At 42.0% G+C, this 20,807-nt stretch overlaps 2 protein-coding genes across 4 annotated transcripts in view; one reads left to right on the forward strand and one right to left on the reverse strand.

The window, feature by feature from the left end:
• Nucleotides 1-15,079, forward strand: part of LOC116329067 — a 27,732-nt gene extending 12,653 nt beyond the window's left edge. The window contains exons 2-3 of one of the 2 annotated variants that reach the window (XM_039617414.1): nt 10,425-11,343; nt 13,712-15,079. In XM_039617414.1, the coding sequence (XP_039473348.1) occupies nt 10,425-11,343; nt 13,712-13,949 (1,157 nt within the window). In that variant the 3' untranslated portion in view covers nt 13,950-15,079. Of the gene's footprint in view, nt 1-10,230; nt 11,344-13,711 lie in introns of those variants that run through there. The other variant, XM_031750997.2, reaches the window with a different exon arrangement.
• Nucleotides 14,015-20,807, reverse strand: part of mapk9 (mitogen-activated protein kinase 9) — an 18,823-nt gene continuing 12,030 nt past the window's right edge. Inside the window, exons 7-12 of one of the 2 annotated variants that reach the window (XM_031751051.2) lie at nt 20,407-20,478; nt 19,070-19,252; nt 18,503-18,627; nt 18,342-18,405; nt 18,116-18,187; nt 14,015-16,677 (exon numbers count right to left, since the gene is read on the reverse strand). In XM_031751051.2, coding sequence (XP_031606911.1) covers nt 16,604-16,677; nt 18,116-18,187; nt 18,342-18,405; nt 18,503-18,627; nt 19,070-19,252; nt 20,407-20,478 — 590 coding nt within the window. In that variant the 3' untranslated portion in view covers nt 14,015-16,603. Of the gene's footprint in view, nt 16,741-18,115; nt 18,188-18,341; nt 18,406-18,502; nt 18,628-19,069; nt 19,253-20,406; nt 20,479-20,807 lie in introns of both variants that reach the window. The other variant, XM_031751050.2, reaches the window with a different exon arrangement.

The raw sequence follows: 20,807 nt of genomic DNA on the forward strand, positions 1-20,807 counted from the left end.
AGCAGCAGGTACATTAAAAGAACAGCCTCCGCCTATTAAATCTCCGCTTTATGGTCTCCCACCTCACTCATAATCACATCTTTTCTAGGAGATAAGAGTCTTCCTATTTATACATGGATGTTTGCTCGTGGGAGGACTCATAATGGTTTGGGAATTATGTGTGACAGATGGAGTATTGAGCTTCCTATTGTGCATAATAAAACACTCCCATATCCTTCACAGGGCTTTGTATAACTATCCATAGGATGAAGCGAATGATTGCTCCGTGAATCCTTTATCATTGATATTTGGAGCACAAGTCTCTGCTGAGCTTGAATTAAAGAGGAAAGATTGTTTCTATAGATAGCAAATGTCTGTGCCTGCAGGGCTGGAAAGCGGTAGGTGTGCAGACTCACACGCAGAAGTAGACATTTGGGTATGCGATCGTCGGCCCTCCCACTGAGGGAGACAGCGGAGTGAGACAGAGCATATGCCTCCAGCGCTTCTTGGTGTTACTCTCAACCGACCTCGTATGTGCTATCCAGTCTAGTGCCACAGTTTACCCAGTCACCTTATCTCGAAATCACATAGTAGAAAATGTGTAGATTTGGAAAACAACCAAGCTTTGGAGATAAGAATGAAAACTGCATGTCTAGCTAACATACAATAGGGAAGCTGTTGATGAGCAAGGTAAGGAAGATCTGCTACCTGTTGCAACAGTTCAGTGTCATTAACACTCAAGTTGTCACATTATAGAAAGTCTTAACTGATCTGTAATATCCATAACATCATGTGAATGAAGAAATCTGTTTTCTGCAGCATTTAATGTAAATTCATGCCAGCACGCAGCGGTGGTTCCATCGAGGATGAGGAAGTTAAAACAGGAGAGGACACAGAAGCTTTTCGTTCAGTATAGAATGAGACGTGTGTGACTATGACTATGACACTGTGTAGATAAATGGTGTGCATATGAAGTATAATTCCAAACCCAGCAGCAGGTAAACCCTGTGCGTGAGCGCTACTGTTCAGACACAAAAGCAACAGCTTCTTCCTTTTCTTGTAAACAGTGCTTTCACGTTGTGTTCTTTAATTCAGGATCACATATTCACTTTATTTTTTTATTTTGAGATTTCCTCATCTTAAAGTTGGCAGGAAATTCCAGTTTCATATTACACGAGTCACGGTTTCGTCGGTCATTTCCATTGCTAATAATAACATTGTATTCATTATGCTAATGAGATACAGGAATGTAGCTACGCAGTTCAGACCAAAATACACGGCCGTATTGCTAAAATATCATCATGAACTGTGGGTTCATGATGGTTTACCAAACAGGTTTACCAAAATAAGGATATAATGAGAGCTAAAACTCTATGGCCGAGTTTATAGCATTCACTTGCAGTCATCTATGAAATTAGGAAGTAAGCTTTTTATGCTTTATTATGACTGAAAACTGTGGAGACTGGCAAGAAGCAGAGCAATAATCAAATGAGGAACACAAGTTATATTTCACTGGAATTTCCCTTTGATAGTGCAGTACTGCGTGAAAGTGTGTTGACATGTTTCTGCTGAAACGTGCAAGCACAACTGGAAATATGGTAAATGCGGCAAACACAAAAGTTTGTACAATTCTAATAAGCTTGAAAGTGGATACTTGGTACAACCACCGTTATTCTTTAACACAGCCCGAACTCTGTGACAGGATCATCCCACACTGTTTCAGTAATGTTGAGGGCCAGGCTGTGGGGAGACCAATCCATTGTACTGACAGTGTGTTTATGGATGGTGTTGAAAGTATCTGTTGGTACTTTTCTCAGTTTATTATTCAGTCAATTTTGACAATATCCTCAACATCATTGGCTGAAATTCAGGTCCGAACCATGAGAAAGAAAAGGTGTCCAATGAAAAAATTTGAAAGATGTTAAGAAAGCATGGAAAATTATTACTCAAGAGTACTTTAAGAATTTACAAGAAAGTCAGGCTCCTTGGAAGCAAAATATAAAAATAGGACAGGTAGACCTTTGCTCAGTACTCTAAATTAAATTGGCCCTGTGTGTCTGCTATGATGGAGGAAGCTAGGCATAGTTCCTATGTGTTTACAGTTTAATCAGCACAGAAATGGCCTTCCTCCACTGTTCTCAGAGGGGGATGGGAGCAGCTCTGGCAAAAGAAGCACACCTACAGTACACACAAACATGCCACACGTGATCAGTACAAATTGAGTCATAACTCACTTACTGTGATTGTTTTTTGGTTTTTGTGTTTTTTTCAAAACCCCCTTAATATGTTAAAGCACATGCCTCACTAAGAGAAAAGACAGTCTCCTTCTGTGCCTTTATGAAGCCACGCTAACTGTGAGCTAATAAATGCCCATGGCTGTTTGTGTGCAGCGTACCAACCCTCAGTCCTGCTATCTCCGTGTGTATCAGCCGTATAAATAAACATGAGCTGTAGCGGTCACTAATCTTTCAAATAGAAAGGGACCAATAGAGCAGTATCTTTACACATGCTGCATGAAAGCCTGCCAACATGAACAGCGTATACATGCAGTGCTACCTCAGCAATATCATGCATAAACACACACACACACACACACGACCTGAGATTTATGTTCTCATAAAAGACATCTATGAATTCATTACAGTATTTACACTGTGATATATGTGATTCCTCTGCATGTAGCTGCACTGCTCATATGTATCCACCCTGATGACCTTTGACCCTCGCTTTGGCTATTCTCATCGTCCTACTGTTTACTCTCCCAGACCCAATCGGCTGTCTCCCATGGCAACGGCTAGGTTAGCCAATGAGCCGAGTTTTCCGGGGGTTCGGTGAAAGCTGGATATGTTCCAAACGCAAACACACACACACACACACACACACAAAGGAGCCTGGGAGCCAACACACTGAGTCCAGATTGTCCTGTTAAACTGAGAAACTGTCAGGCCTCTGTTTGCCCATTAGCCAGCCAGAAGCTCGGACCTGTCCTTTCTCCTCACAATGGCGTGAAAAGGCCAGCGATCCACGTAGCTCTGGAGGTGCCACTTCTCAGCTTTAATATCTCACCAATGTTTAGGCAGCTGTTCTCTTCTCAGATCCTCTTTCTATATTTTTTTTATTTTTCATGTATTACATTCCTTTGTTGTGTCCTTTCCCATCCTGCTCTTTTTTTATATTTTTCTCTCCTCTCCCAGATTTTTTTTTACTACTAATCAAATGCAAGAGATAAGCTTTAGCTCTTTTAATAACCTGTTCTCATGCTCTGACCTTGCTGGTGCCTACTGAGGCCTCCATATAGAAGAAAGCATAAATATTCTGCCCTCCTCTGTCACATTTCCTCTACTTCAAGCACTCCGTTCCTTCTTCCTTGCAGTCACATCTCCTCATGCTGTGTATCTGTCCTTGCGTCTGTTCTACCACCTCCTGCTCCACGTCCCACTGACAGACAGAATATCACGTATGCAGACACTTCAAACATGCTGCTTTTCAAAGAGATCCTCAGAGGAGAGAACTAGATAGTCCTGAATAAGTCATCTAATCTCTTCTTCCTTTTTGTCCTGTGGCCCGTGTGCTGTCCATTTTATCTGCTCATGCAAATATTTTCATCCCTTGTAGATTCTCTTCTTCTCTGTGCCTCACTGCCTTCAGATCATCTAATTTTTTTTCCTGCTAATTTCCTTTCCCATCTCTGTTTAGTACTCTCATTGCACAGCACACAGTTGTCCTGTTCATCCCCTCACTCGGGGATCTGATGGCAGGACACTCTGATTCCACCCTAAATTCATAAGGGATTTCCACTGAAATGCTCTTCCCATCTATTTCATTTTCAGCCTGAGTAAAGTGAACATCTGTTTCACTCTACCCTGGGACGGCAGCTGTGCTATGCAAATAGGAGTCGCATATATATACATTTAACACATGCATCAGCTGCTCAGGGCTGAAGTGATCCAGAAAGGCTAGTTGTTGTGAAATGTTACTTCTGAGCACTCCCGCCTGTCCCGTCTACTCTCAAAGAAGTTGTTCCCATGGTAACTCTGGCAGGTTTGCTAATTGTCTGTCAAAATGTGTAATACTTTGTGATGAGACAAAATCTGGCAAACAAAAGTGTGTCACTGTTTTATTCTGCAGATAATCACATTGCACAGCTGCCTCAAGAGACGATAATAAGAGCTATCTAATCAAAATGTTAATGATATGAGCTATAATGAAACTATAGAGCCTCTGGACACTCGCACAGAGGTGTGAATGTGTCAAAAGTTAATATGTGTAGAGGGTTTTAACTGAGAGTGCATGCAGAAAAAAGCAATATAATCCTATTTAGCATTTAACATAACCTACCCACACATGGATACCAGTGACGCACATCTCCAATGTATGAATCTGTGTGGGATTGTCTGAGAAAAAGAACAGGAGTGTGTATCCATGTGAGCGCGTGCTTCTTGTTGCCTGAAGTCACACTGTAAATGTTCTCAAATCATCCATGGTGGTAAGTGAAACCTTGAAACAGGCACTTTAAAAGGGCAAGGGTGCTGCATGACCGGAAAAGTTCTGATTCTGTTCAAATCTGAATGTTTAACAATCAATCCTGAAAAGCATGTAAATGGGTGACAAGATACTAATGTAGCACAATGAAAGAAAAATTAGATAAGGGCAGCGGAGGTCACTGAATATGAATTTGGATATGATGCAAATCATTAACTATGGTAGAAATCTTGCAATGGGATCACGCTAACTGCTTGGACCAGAAATAGCTTCAAACACGGTCTACATTTTGATGTCGGGTAAAGTTCGTCATTCTGTCTTGCTTTATTTTGATGTTATCGTAACCCTTGTGGTGTCCTCGGATCAAAAATGGTCCCTAGGTGAATGGCAAACAAGCATATGGGAATCCCGAGGACGCCACAAAGGTATATGTGGTAGAACCAGGAAAAACAACAAACAAATTCCTGGGGTTTTCCCCTCTTTTTGTGCCTCTCTAATTCCCTGTTCATGCTGATGTATTTGTGTGTGCAGGTGTTGTACTTTATTCTCTCATACTGGTTTACTGATTCAACACACCTGGCTTTTATCTACTCATCTGACAAATGGCAAAACTTGGTTTAACTTTCAGGGTGGATATCTACTCTGATCAGTCTTTCAAGCTAGATATCTGCTCTGGTCTATCTTTCTGGTTATATATGTACCTGATCTGTCTTCCAGGGTAGATATCTACCCAGATTTGTCTTTTAGAGTACAAGTCTACCTTTGTCTTTCTGTCTGGTTACATATCTCTACTCTCATGTGTCTTTCAAGGTAGATATCGACTCTGGTCTGTCTTTCAGGTTAGCTATCTACCTGATCTGTTGTTCAGGGTGTATATCTACCCTGATCTATCTTTCAGGGTAGATATCTACCTTTGTCTTTCTGTCAGGGTAGATATCTACCCACAGTCTATCTGTAAGTATAGGTATCTACTCCAGTCTGTCTTTTAGAGTAGATATATAGAGCTTTATTTTGGGTCTACTTTACTGTGGCTCAATTATGTGTTCTCTGGACTAGATGTAGCTCAAAAGTCATATATCTGAGCTGACATGGACTGCTGCAAATAACATATGGTGCATGGGCAGGATGTCCAAATGTTACAACACATCTGATGCATGGCCCACATAAGGCAGATCTGTTGCTGACTTGAGGCATCCAGACTTACCTTGAGTCATTGCTGTCAGTCAAGGCCAAATGTGTCCCAGACATTCATTTCTACCCTTTTAGTGGTGACAGTGGCCATTTAGCTGTTAGATGATTAGCTTAATTCCTCTTCATGCATCTATTAACCTGATGTTCTTTATGCCTCAGATTATTTCTATGCATTCAGCTCAGTCTTCTTCTTCATCGGCACTTCTCTGGTTCATGTCTGGTTTTTGATCCAACCCCACTTTAACATTGTCTCATAATATCCTGGAGAATTGTAAATATTTTGAAGATTATAAGACACTTTAACCTTATAGGTCCTCAGTCATATAAGATCTTAGTCATTCAGATTTAGAGACCTCTCGCATGTGCAATATGTGTATTCACTGACCAGTTGGGAGTGATTGCTGGCTGTTGCTCGGTGAAGCTGGTTACCAAGAGGCTTTAGTGCTGCAACAAAAGCCCCTTTGAGATTGTTTCGATTGCTAGCAAGATGTTTCAGCCGCTTGTAATTTGCATGGAAGATGCCAGGTCGTCTGCAAACACAAAACACTCACAGAATAGTGAAAATGTGAAAAGTGCAACAAAAACTGCAAACAGAGAACGCTTGTCTTTCAAAATACAAGCTGAACAAACATTCACCATTTCTGGTTTGAGTCTTCACACTTTGCAGAGCTCAGTCTGATTTGGTGATGTGCAGTACAGAAACTTTATAGGGGGTTCTGTCTCCATTCCTGGTTACCTTGTACACCTCAGGATGTCAGTACAACTCAGGGTCAGATCACCTACAATAATATTCTGAGGATTCTGCAGTGGCTGGATGTATAAGTGATGGGCAGGAGGAGGATTACAGAACACTAGATGATTTTGTGGATGGGTCTGCAAGGAACCTTCTGCTTCTGAATGGTGACATGGCGATTGGCTTCAAAAGCAAGAAGCCAGCCTGACCAGCAGCAGACAGAACAGAATGACCACCACAGAGGCTGTATATTTCTTGCTTAAGAAGCAGAAACTTTTTCAGTGCGTACAGCAAAGTTTAGAGATTTTCTATCAGTCATTGTACTTTTCTGTGGTCTGCTGGGGGAGCAGCATTGGAGATGGTGACACCAACAGATCTGATAAAACTATTCAGAAGGCCAGCTCTGTGACACTGACCCTTCTGAGCTGTGGTGGAGAGGAGGTCACTGGACAAACTGTTATCCATCATGGATAATCCTGTTCACCCTCTGCACCTCTTACTGGACAGGCTGCAGACGCCTTCTCAATTGGAGTATAAATGTAAAATGTTTATAAAAGCCCTTGAATTAAAGATGAATGTCTGCACATCCACTGTGTAGGTGTACAGAGGTAAAGCTATGAGCACTGTGTCTTTGTACAACACAGTATGGACCGAACTGTATACAGTTTAATATGCAAATGTGGAAAATGTGCTGAATAATACTGAGAGAAATATTTGACTTTACGAGAAAGGAAGCTGCATATACTTTTACTTTTGCCACAAAGTATCTTGTATGGCAGCTTCCTGCTGGCAATCTCTAAATGTGTGAATGAGGCCCATTTTTTTCTGAGCTAATGTAGTCTATTCATCAATTATGACTATTCCTGAAACATGCTCACACACACACACACACACACACACACACACACACACACACACACACACACACACACACACACACACACACACACACACACACACACACACACACACACACACACACACACACACACACACACACACGTAAAACCCAATCAAAAACATCCCCAACCTAAGGCAACATATTTTGGCACTATACTCGATGTGGCACTGATGTTTGAGAGGCTTGGCGAGAGCTGCTGGGGTGACGTGGCTGTCTACATACACAGCAAGGAAACTGTTCATAACCTGTTCAGGTAGCAGAGAAGCTTCACACAGAGAGGCTGCAGATGAAAGAAAAGGAAAGGCAGGGATGTTAATCTCGCCAAAACACACCTGGATGCAGACAAAAACATCTCATTGCAGACAAACCCTTCTTGCCTTTTTCTTATCTGTTTCCCTCGCGAAGCTGCTGTGTGATTTCTCCCACTCCTTTTCAGAACTCTCACAGTCACACTTTCCTTTATCTTTTTCTTGGTTTTACACTTAGTCACGAACTGAATTTCATCATGCGTTGTATACGTGCCTCTCTACAGCCATCAGCGTGTGTTGCTCGGAGAAGCTTTGGCTGTTAAGCAGAAGACCCTGTCTCTTGTTAACAAGGCCCTTCTCAATTACTCTCCATCCAGACGCTTGTTAAAACACCCTCAGAGCCCCGCCACCTTTCCTCCCCCCTCATACATCTACCTTTAGTTTAATACCAGGGAGATCTTTGTTGCCATGGATTCTGTCGTCATGGCTACAAACAACTACGCAGATGTACAGGAAGTATAGAAGGATGGAAATAGCGCAGTGGGCTGGGGTGATAAGGGGACTTGAAGGAAGCTTAACCTCTGCAGGGTGAAGATCAAGCTGTGATAAGTCACGGCATTCAGCCCGAGGAGGGGGACAGCGAGGTTGGCCATCCTATATTCAATGACGCATGAAGGTCAGGGCAAACCCTCAGAGGGATGTGAGAGGGATTACAGTTAATGTCTGGCTTGTTTTCTTGCTGCTGCTTTGCCTCAGTGGGGTATTTTCTGGTCTTACCTTGAGCACAACTACAACAACACATTACCCGTATCTGTCAATAGTAAATGCACTGCATTTATACAGTGCTTTTCTAGTCTTGTTGACCACTCAAGGTGCTTTGAAATCTCAAAGCAATTTCCTCTTTAACTTCAAGATCGACAAGGAGGATTTTGGTAAAGCAGAAAATTGCTTCAAGAAGCGCTTTGAAATACTGCAATGCACTACTACAAACAGAATAAAAACCCCAGCCTGTCTGCACAGCCTTGAAGGGCGTGGGGTAATTTACATAGGGCGGATAAAAGTGGAGCTTTGTCAATGTTGATGGACAACTGAGTGTCTAATGTGGCTGTGCAGAGAATAAATTTGCGGTGCATCCTTGATTTGTGAGACACTCCTGTGACGAGTTTGTAAAACACATTTTTTTGGAATCGTTTAAGGTCTAGAAAGGAGGCAGTCCTCAGTGGGACAAGTGGTTAAAATAAACAGAGAACTATCACTTCAGGTTGTCTGACTCTTTGATAGGAGGGTGACTAAAAGACAAAGTAAAGAAAACTGCTTTTATGAATGTTTCCTGAGGAGGGGCCACAGAGACAGTATGCCTTATCTGGTTTTGTTAGTTTCTAAAAACAAAGGCTTCCAAAAAGCACACAGAAACAGGCAAATGTCACATACAGGTGCGTCAGAGTTTTACACACAGGATTCGCTTTCTTTCCACACTCCTTAGAGGAGGACTACCTCCTAATTCTTCAATTTCAGTTCAATTCAACAGGCAGATGGTTTGAAACTTGGACACAACTGGCTGTTCCAACAGGACATTGATGCCAAACACACATCAAAACTGAGTTTTGGAATGGACAAAGCAGGCTAAAATTATGCTTCTGTAATGGTCTTCCCAAAGCTCCAACCTCAACCCTACTTAAAATTTGTGGACTATGCTTAAAAGGTAGGTCCATGCCAGGAAACCAACCAAATTAAATGAACTCTACCAATTCTGCCAAGAAAAGTGCTCAAATCTCCAGTCAGAAGCTTGTTAGTGGCTAACAAAAGTGTCTGGTTGAGGTGCAACTTGATAAGGTATGCTTAACCAAATATTAGTCAGGACATTGTATGGATACATTTGAGCCTGCGTGTATAATTTGGCCTGGTGTGAAAATCCAAAATAAAGTCAAATTCTTTTTTAAAAAAAAAGTCAGTAAAGGTGTATACTGTACAGTTGTTACCCTCTAGATAAGAGAAATTCAAAGAAGTCCTTAAGAGCCCCAAATTATCTGGACTGTTCACCTATACACTAAACTTTTGACCACTTCTGTAATATGTGAATGAAGGTGCATGAGAGGCAACAAAAGAAACTGAATAACAATAACAGTTTATTTGAGGAGCTAATTAAATCACATGTATCTAAGAGCTTACTAAATAATATCCTGAGCGATCTCAAGGGTACGCCACCCACTGACAGAAAAACACTCTGTTAAAAAGCTTGTCTGTAGCGCCACCTTGTGGTTTTTTATTCACTAATGAACTCCTCAGGAGTTCATGCTGTGAACCTTTGCTTGCAGTACAAGCGTCTGGTTAGGACTTGTAGTGATGCAGAATGAGTGCATTAAAAGTAATCCCAGTAAATTTCAATCTCGTGGTTTATGCATTTTTTAAAAATGCACAAAGATTGTGTGGCGATTACAGCTTTCATAGAGTGTTTCACACTTTGTGCCTGTGGCCATCATCTATTTCTGTGGTCTCAGTTATCTGTGACAGTCTTCAGGAATGGACCAGACTATATTACACCCTCTTCCCTCCCCCAGAAGCTGTGCTAAAGTAACAGCTGATGTCAGTCCTGCTTAAAGACACACACACACATATGCACACACATGCACACAGACCACACTGGCTACTCGGTCAAAGAGAGCCAGCCAAAGGGGAGTAGGGCTCCTGCACCTTCCTCTCCCTGCGACACATCAGCACTTGGCACAGAGGAGGCTCCATACCACGCTTCACAAATCCACAATCCAAGCCTTTAATCCCAAGTTATAGCAGACTGAAAAGGGGAGGGCAGTTATCTAACTCTCTCAGCACCCCCATGTGTCTGCTTGGATCATGGAGCTGCACTGCCTTCCCACTGATACCCCCACCACAGCCAGCTCCTGCTCCACGGATCCCCCGTACGACAACTGCCCACCTTTTGGCCAGCGAGAGAGAGCCAGGGAGAAGGAAATGGAGAGTGGAGTTGTGTGCCCTGCTGTAACCAGACTCCCAGGCCCCCAGAGCCCACTGCCTGGTCTGGCCCCAGCTGTGGCTGAGGTTCAGACAGTGGTCGGTGGGGGAAGAGGGCCTGGCATTTGGCCAGCTCACAGCTACTGCAACTGTAAAGAAGGCCTGGGAAGACAGGCCTGGGAAGCAGAGCTAAGCAGAGGCATAAACACAGCAAGAGGAGGAGACAGAGGAGGAGAACAGGGGTGTAGCTGGGGAGTTCATGTGAACCAAAGCCCAAGCCCATCACAGAGTGAGGAGCACCGGAGCGCTCTGTCTCTGTATGATAATCTCCCTGATGCTGAAACATCCAACAGCCTCCAGGACTTTGACACAGAAACAAGCCTCCAGGAACACTTGCAGGAGCAGATGCACCAAGCTGTAGCATCCAAACAAATCCAGGGACTGGTGGAGGACGACCGTGTGACTGAAAAGATGCTCAGTAAAAGATGTTCTAGCAACCAGGACCAGAAACCAGACCAAGACGAGGAGCATGAACAGGAGCCAGAGCTGGACTCAGGATCCTGTAGATTAACAGAAGGGGACCTGATGCAGCATCACCACCTCCCTATGTTGCTTCCTCAACATCTTACACAAAATTCCGCTCAGATGTGTCAAACCAAGTGTCACGACCCACCGCTGTGGCCTCCGGCTGATGTCAAACAGCCAAAACAGACATCGTCTCCCAGAGTGCCCCCTCCATTACCCCTGGCAGACCCCTCTGCCAGTGCTCTACGCAGCCTCCTCACCAGCCTGCAGCACCAGATAATGAAGCAGAGAGAGGAATATGAAGCACGGATAATCAGGTAACTTCAGCTTGTTTTTCTTTGTCCTACATTTTCTATTTATAAATCCCCAACAAAGATTAATTACACCATGCGAAACAATATGAAGTGTCTTAAAATGTAACGTGGTGATGCTTTTGGCTTTAATATTAGCATACACTTACAGCTCAATGACTTTAAGAATTTTCCAGCCTGCGGTGTATTTTCAGTGAAGGGTAACACACTGTTCCCAGGCAAAGAAAGTGTGTACGTGTGTCCACTCAGCTGTGCTGGTGTGGTCCCTCAGTTGACTCCAAGCTTCACCCTATATCCTGTTTAGTTCACAGATCAGCGAGAGCTGATTCAATTCTGTCATAGTTTCCCACGGATCTCCTCGTGATGTGCTATGATGGAAATGCTGCTTGTAAACACACGAAACAACTCCCTGCATTTTGGATAACCAAAGTTGTGATTTGGGTTTTTTAGTCTGGAGTGGAAACGGATGTGCATCTATGTTTGTGGCAAAATAAGGAGAAACCTGCTTTTTTGTTGCCATCTAGTTGGTATAAGCCAGCAAAAAAAAGAAGCACAGTCCGTGCGCATGACATATAGACCAGCTCATGACAGTGGAAAGAGAGCTAATTTAAGGGGCCATGCTGCTGACCTAGACACAACACGTACCTCATTTATTACTGATATAGATAGACCAACACTCAGTGTAAGGTAATGCATTGGTAGTAGTGGAGATGACAATCCTTTTAGCTCAATAAGGACCGTAAGAAAAGAAATACATAAATATGCAGACAGATTTAACTCTGCACGCTAAGCTTTAGAACTACCTGTTCAGACTCTCCAACCAAACAGTGCTGTGATTTGTGCCCTTCTTGATTTCTTAGTTTTTTGCATATTAGTCACAGTTACATGTTTCAGAGCATCAGACAAATTTTAACATTAGATGAAAATAACCAGAGTAAACACAAAATGCAGTTTTAAAATATTAATTTCATTAATTAAGGGGGGAAAAGCTATCCAAACCTGTGTAAAAAAAAAAAAGAAAGATCAATTGCTCCCTAAACCTAATAACTGGTTGTGCCACCCTTTGGAGCAAGAACTGTAATTAAGCATTTGGAATAATTGGCAATGAGCCTTTCACTGTGGAGGAATCTGCTCCACACCTCTTTGTAGAGTTGTTTTAATTCAGGCACACTGGAGGGTTTTCAGGCACGAACAGCCTGTTTGAAGTCATGCCAAAGCATCAGAGTTGGATTTAGAACTGGACTTTGACTAGGTCACTCCACTACCTTCATTCGGCTCATCATCATGCTGCATAACTCAAGTTTGAACAGATGGCTGGACAGAATTTATGGTTTCAATAATTACAGCAAGTCGCCCAGATGCTGAAGCAGCAAAGCAGCCCCGGACGATGACACTACCACCACCGTGTATGACTGTCGATATGATGTTCCTTTTATGAAATGCCGTCGGTTTTTTGCCAGATGTAACAGGATGCAAACCTTCCAGAAAGTTTAACTTTGCCTCATCAGTCCACAGAACATTTTCCCACAAGTCTCTGGGATCATCAAGATGTTTTTTTTGTTTTTTTTTTCAAATGTGAAACAAGCCTTTGTTTTCTTTCTGATCAGCAGTGGGTTTCTCCTTGGAACTCTACAATGGAGGCCATTTTTACCCAGTTTCTTTCTTATTGTTGAATCATGAACTCTGGCTTTAACCGAGGCAGGTGATGCCTGCAGTTCTTTAGATGTTGTTCTGGGTTCTCCGGTCACTTTCTGCATAAGTTGCCGAGGCAGTCTTGGAGTAATTTTGGTAGGTCAGCCACCACTGTTCCATGTTTTCTCCATTTGTGGATAATGGCTCTCTCTGTCGTTCACTAGTCCCAAAGTCATAGAAACAGCTTTGTAATTCTTTCTTGCTGGGCTTTTTTTTTTTTTTTTAATAAATGTGTTTGTTTGAAACAAGTTAGCCTACTTCAGTTTGTCAGATTCTATTTAAGTGACTGCTTAGTTTAACACATATGGTAACAATAAGCCCTGGAGGTGCCTAGTGAAACTGAATTTGGCTTCCCAGAAAGTGTGGTTAATCACAGTTAATTCATGATTTAATAAGCTGGCAGTGTTACTTTTCATACAAGGTCAAGTAGGTTTGGATAGTGTTTTTTCCCTTAAAGGAAATCATTTAAAAACTGTATTTTATATTCACTCAGGTTACCTTGGATATTAAAAGACTTGTGTACTTTTTTACAGGACTGTAATTATGTTGTTGATATAAGGAACAATCCAGTAATCCATCCTGTCATTTTTAAATAAATTACAAATAAATTCTTATCCTTTACCCTATTCTTCTCCTTATTAACTTTAATATTGTCTGTCTCTTTTCCTCCTCACGTCATCAGTCTGGAGCAGAGAAATGAAGAGCTACAGGTGGAGGTAGTTTGTCTGAAAACAAACCTCGCACAGCAGCGGCACTGGTACCAGGTTGTGCAGGCGAAGATCGTGGAATCTGAACGGGCACGGGCTGCCGCGGAAGCACATAATACCACGATGCAGAGAGAGATGGAGCAGTTTTTTGACATCTTTGGAGAGCTCAACAACGAGGAAAAGAAAACAGAACACATTGTGAAGAGCTTTTGAGAAAGGTTATGATACGAGCAGTGTGTGCAAAGAGTAGGAAATAAATGCACAAGATGAGCTGGTCATTACACTCTAACGAGGGTCTTTTATCACTATGTCACTAATAAAGCAATGTACAGTCATTTCCTCATGAAGAATCTGAGAATTGCACAAAACGGCACCAAAGAAAGAAAAATAATCACTGATGTCCACTTTATTAGCTGAGTATGGGCAAAAGATGTTGGCCAAATGGTAATATTGTGGTCATTGCAATCACAGAGGACATCTCTGGAAATAAAAGGAGGAACAAACTGAGATGTACAGTGTATACAATGGAGTATTTTCTTTTAAAAACATAGTAAACACATGAGATAACCTGAGCAACGTGATGCTCAGTCCTTATCTGCTAAGATTTGGAGAGTTGGATGGCCACTCCTCAGGTCATTTAAGGCATGACTGAAAGAATAAGGTCATGGTTGTGTACAACATAGTGCATTAGTCCTCGGTGACTCCGTAGTGTCTTCTTTCTGCATGTCCATCACATGTGCAATCAAGTTATGCATAAAAAAAGAAAAAAAGAGGGGCAGCTGCACAGTCCATTTTCAAGGTTTATCTTTGAGTTTCAGATTCTGATTCAGGACAACACAGTCTCATCCACGCTTAAACCACACCATGTCTGCTTTCTCTCTGGGAACTTTTAAAAAACCTGAACAGCTGGGTCAGATTATTCAAAAATAAGGACGAGCGCTGCACAGCATGTTCTCATAAAACATACAACACACATTTAAGGCCAAAAAAAACAACAAAAAACAAACCCTCGAAAAACTACAACAGCTCCCCAACTCCAAAAGCTTTCTGAATTAATAACGGAAACATACTGTGAGTGAAAGAATGCACTTGAATGCAATTCTTTGTATCGCAAGAACTACAGTTTCTTACAGGTGTGAAGCCTTCATGCAGGTTAAAACGTGTCGTCTGGTTTCATGATTCATTGTGTAACTTTTCCAGCACTAATGGAATGGTTTAAAAAAAAGAAAAAAAGAAAAAAGGGAGCAGCCCACACGTTTTTCAATGAAATGTTTTGACAAGAGGCTTAATTCCCACGGGCGTCACTGTAATTGTGTGCAACACTCTGCAAGAACACACAAAAATAAATACAAGTATCTTGTTTTGCCTCTTGCGGATGTACAGGATTACGATCTTTTGATGTACACACTGATAGTCAGTACCGTAAGTCAAATAGGGGTGATTGCAATATATATAGATATAGATATATGTAGCTCCACAGACATGTTGAATTTCTTAACCAAACAAGCACATCCTATCTATGTGTAATGAAAGGGTCTACAGCCACTATGAGTGACATCTTTACATACAGTACATTGTATCGGAAAATAAACAGTAACACTGCAATCACAGCTTCCCCTCGGTGTCAGGGGGAAAAGCTTAAAACCAACATCACTCAAGCCAATTAATTAATCATTCAATTAAAAACAAAAACACCGTGCAGAACGCGCCGCTGTGGAGATCTGCAATACTTTTGATGAAACTTTAGATCAGTGTTTGATCATCAGATGATTGATGCCATCAGTTTATGGTAAGCTTTTGTTCTTTGTGGCGTAACATGCACTAGAGCAGGTCGCAGTGTGATGCTTGCCTGCCCCGATTTGATGACGATGACCTCTGGTCTCGACTCGCTAAAAAAATAAAACTTTTAAAATACAGGCGTACAAAAACAAACAACTCCCCCACCTACTACTGGCAAATCAATATGGATGCATACACCGCATAGAGGCAGGTGATCAAGTAAAACAACGGAGAAAACAGAGAGGACAGGTATCTTTTACCTGCAGGCAGCAGTTCCAACGACAGAGGGGGTAACAAATTAGAAAAATAAACCTGTCCATTGAGGATAAAGAGGAAAACTAGAGACATAAAGGGACAGAACTAGTGGATGTGGAGTTAAAAAACAAAGAAAAGAAAGGATGGTGATGGCTGTTAAGCCCCTTTCAGACATGTACCCTCTCCTGACGGTGTCTGAACATGTCTGCTTCATGTATTCAAACCTGTGATGGCAAATCTCCTGGGTCAGACCTTGTAACGGTTACGTAACACTTCCAGCATGGCACAAGACTAAGAGCATGCAGGACATTAACGGTAACGCACGCCCAAAGGTGTGCCGCGAACGCGTCTTTGTGAGTTGCTCAGCTCACAAGAGAAGGCCCTAAACAATAAAATATGCGCATATTAACATTTTAGCTCATAAACTTAGTTTGCAATAAGATTAAAACATTCTTCATTTTCATTATTCCCACTCATGAAGAGAGAGATTTGCTTTGGAGCCTGTGTGGGAAGGCTTTTCTCAGCAGCGCGCACACACACACATACACAGAGTGCCCCTGTTTGAGAACAACGCGCTCAAGAGTGTGTTTACGCTTAACTAAAGGCAATGCTGACAATATTCAGGCATGTCATGTTTGTTGGGTTGAATCCATGAACAACACTGATGTAAAACTGACCAATGTCTGAAAGATTGTGCCGTCACTTTAACAGATTGCTGACTTCACCGATGTTACATATTCCATGTCTGAAAAGGGCTACTGATGTTTGGACAGCGAAAACTGGAGATGGCAGGCAGGCAGACGGACAGAGAGATGTGTGGAAAACGTCTGTGTTCAGTGATTCTCATCCAGAGGTCCTGTCAGTGTGTCGATGCTGCTGCTGTCTGTGTCTGAGGCCAAGGTGTGCTCTGTGGACATGGACGAGATATCGTTGGCTGAAGAGGACTGGGAGGCCGAACCTGACACCACATCTGACACGTTACACACAAAAACAACAGACAGAACCAGAAATTTAGCTGCATATGGCAACAAAATTTACACTTCCTAGTACATTATTACTGGAACATCCACTCTATTAGGTATACCTGTTAAACTGATAATGCAAATACCTAATCAGCCAATCACATGACACAACTCAGTGCATGTAGACATGTAGACATGCTCAAGACAACCTGCTGAAGTTCAAACGGAGAATCAGAATGGGAAAGAAAAACGATTTAAGTAACTTTGAATGTGGCATGGTCGTTGGTGCCAGAGTAGTCTGAGTGTTTCAGAAACTACTGACCTACACAACCATCTCCAAGGTTTACAGAGAATGGTTTGAAAATAGGAAATATCCAGCGAGCAGCAACTGAGGCTACAATTAACATGGGCTCACCACAGGTTTGAAAAATGTCTAATATGATGCGTCTCGATTTCTGCAGTGACATTTAGATGGTAGGGTCAGAATTTGTCGTCGACAACATGAAAGCGTGACTTCATCCTGCCTTGCATCAACAGTTCAGGCTGCTACTGGTGATGTAATCGTCTGGAGCATATTTTCTTGGCACACATTGGGCATCTTAGTACCAATTAAGCATTATTTAAACATCACAGGCTACCTGAGGACTCTTGCTGACCATGTCCAGTGTATCCCTCTTCTAACAGCTTCTTCTGCTAACAATCTCAAGCTGCTTTCTTGAACATGACAGCGAGTTCACTGCATTCTAACTGTCAGCACAAACAGGCCAGATCGGGGTCCAGTAAATCATCTCTGGGATGTGGTGGAATGAGAGAATCACATCATGGACGAGCAGCCGACAAATGTGCAGCAACTGTGTGACGCTATCAAAGCAATATGGACCACAATTCCTGAGAAATGTTTCCAACATGTTGTTGAATTATCCTACTAAGAATTAAGGATAGTTCTCAAGGCAAAATGGCAAGGTATACCTAATAAAATGGCATACCTACCTAAAATGACATGTGTCCACAATGGTACATTTAAGGATAGCTGTCTTGTGGCCCATAAATGAAAGCGTACTGTAGCTAATAAGACTGCTGGCATTAAGATGATGCTGCTGTTTTAAGAGTATTGTACTGAAAGACAATATTTAGGGACAACTACTGTTTCCACTGCTGCACACTGACGTCTGTGTGTGTGAACAAACAAAACTAACAAAAAATATAAATACATGTACACACTGTTCGAGGATCCTTTTGCGCCTTATGAACGTCAAAGTGAGTGTTTGTTTTGGTGAAGCTGAAGCGTTTTTCAAACAGTGACAAGTCCAGTGGCGCTGGAGCTTTGGGCTTATGCTAACTATGTTTGGGCTGACAGAGGAAAAATAAGCCGCATCTTTGTACCTGAGCAATCTTCTTTCATTAGACCATTCTTGTTCCTCTCCTCCCAGTCAATCACCTCTTCATAAATAAGTTCTGTGGAGAAACAGAACAGGTTAAGGCCCTTCAGTGGTGACCACACTCACGCCTGGACGTTCAACACAAAAGCAGATTACAGCAACAGTAGAAAAGCAGTTGCCCGGTATGGTGCACTGCTGGGTTTGCTTCTCTAGAGGTCAGTGTATCCCACCTTTCCACTGCTCAATAGTGTGCTCTCTCTCTTCCAGCTGCTTGTCAGAAATCTGGGGAGGAGGCTGTGAAACAAAAGGAAATACACATGTTAGAGGAAGGTCACACACAGCCGCAGCGCTGATAAAGTTTACCACAAATTGAGGGGAACAGCTTGCTCACCGCGTCGGCCTCTGCCGGGTCGTACCACACGTGAATGTAGGGGTGATTAAGAGCTTCTTCTACAGATATGCGGCACTCGGGATCAATGACCAGCATTTTGGAAAGCAAATCCCGTGCTTGACTTGCTGTTATGACAACACAGGAAGGGCAGGATTACTATTGAAACAGGCTTACGACATCATTAAATTTAAGTATTCTTTTTGACAACTGAATATTGTCCCTGATGGTGTTGGCGAACATTTCTGTCAATGTCAAGATTTGTTCCATTTGACCTCTTAAGCTACACCATTACACCGCAGATTAATTACTAAAACTATGCAGTACAGCAGTATCAGTGGATACTAATACTATCATTATATTAATGCTGCTATCTTGTATATATCGTACTTACTATTGTTTGAGTACTTACGATTGTTTTATTGTACTTTTTATATTTTACATTTATTATTGCATTTTGCACCAAGGGAGTGGCACTCCAATTTCGTTGTACCCTGTACAATGACAAAGGCTATTCTATTCTATTCTAAAAATAACACTCTACATAAATAGAGTATCAAAAATTCTTACTCTTCAATTTGTCATGTTCTGACTCAGAAGGGAAGGCCCAGTCTGGGAAAAGCTCGCCAAAGCTGACGCCAGGGTACTGTGGCTTGTTCATCACATAGTTCCTCACTGTCTCCATCAGTCGGTTCATAAACTCGAGACTGGGTGTGCCCAGAATCTCAATCACCTTATTCCACTGGTCGATGTCTAGAAAACACACTTGTTATGGAAATATCCAGTAAATTGATGGGCCTGTGCACATGTAAGCAAGTGAAAAGAACAGATGAAAAGGTACAGAATTGATCCGACATGTACACTAAATCATTCTGCAATGTTCAATGTTCAGTGTGGAAACTAGCAAAACAAGTCAAAATTGATGCTGATGCATGACAACAACATGCTTATGTTAAAGTGGTGTGTTTTTTCCTGCTAATTTAGCATGCTGATGTTGACTAACAGTCACAAAAGATAAAGCACAGCCAAGCCTTATGGTAATGTAACTACTGTAATGCTGTAACTATCACCAAAGCATAGGAGAGATGAAAATTTTGACCTTACATGATTACCAGTTATTACCATTCACACTCAGATTAACAGGAATTTGTGCTCTAAAGAAATGTAAATGCATCAAATAGACGCTGAGTCATTTTACTGTCAAATAACTACAAAAGCAATGATTCATCCTGAAAAGCTACAGATGTAACCACATCGTGGCAACATATAAAAAGTCCCTAATCTGGGAACAATGGGTATCTGTCCCAATCCATCAGGTGGATATTGGGCAATTTCAGTCTAGGTTAATGTGGCGACTCAGTTAAGTGAACAGAGCAGTATTACAATATGAAGAACCATGTTAGCATGGCTAAAAATACAGATATGCATGGTCTGCTGAGTTACTTCTGGACAAGGCAATTACTTCAAAGCATGGGAAGCAATCTATCATCGAATCACACTTGTGCCCAGCATCCATTCTCAGCTACTCGGGTGCAATGCAAAGGGGAAGCTGGGAGCTAAGAGGCACCTTACATATGTAACAACAGAGATTAATATTTATTGAAGAGAACCGGGAATTAGAGCCTGACCTATACTGGATATATTAGGAGTAAAAAATTCTCAGTGGGTTAGGATCTGCAAAATAAGTAAATCATATCAGTGTATAATGAGTTAGACTCTACAGAGAAAACACAAAACTTTATGTTTAAACTCAGCCTGAGTGTTTTGTAAATTGTAAATTCAACAGCTGAGAAGGTGCGAGTGTGCCGGGAGACCCACAAGACTAGAAATATTTGATAGAGAGTGAATGACGATGCAGGAGGAGGGACAACAACCGGCACAGAGACGATGAGAGCTGTGAAGGATACGATCAGTGCCCTGGAAGATGACGCTGCCCTTTACCATCTCTCCCATGATACACCCCACTGACCAGATGTCCACTGGGAACAGAAAACACACAAGCACGCACAGATGCACACAAACACACACATAACCACACAGAAGAGATATTAAATTAAAAGTGACCAGATAACATCAACTACATAATACAAATCCACACTGAATATATAGTAACATAAAGTGACACACAGAATGATGAACATCATGCTCTATGGATTCAAATTTGAATGAGAAACATTTAAAATGCGAAATGAGCTCTCATCGGTTTTGGTGCATCTGCCAGCAGAGTCGCGGCCTGAGGCTTTCATCATAGCCATCTTCAGGCTTTTCTTTCTCTCGCTCCGGAGTCAGTCTCAGCTTTCCACGCCTT

Source organism: Oreochromis aureus, linkage group 2, assembly GCF_013358895.1.
Source record: "Oreochromis aureus strain Israel breed Guangdong linkage group 2, ZZ_aureus, whole genome shotgun sequence".
Classification (NCBI taxonomy): Eukaryota; Metazoa; Chordata; class Actinopteri; order Cichliformes; family Cichlidae; genus Oreochromis; species Oreochromis aureus.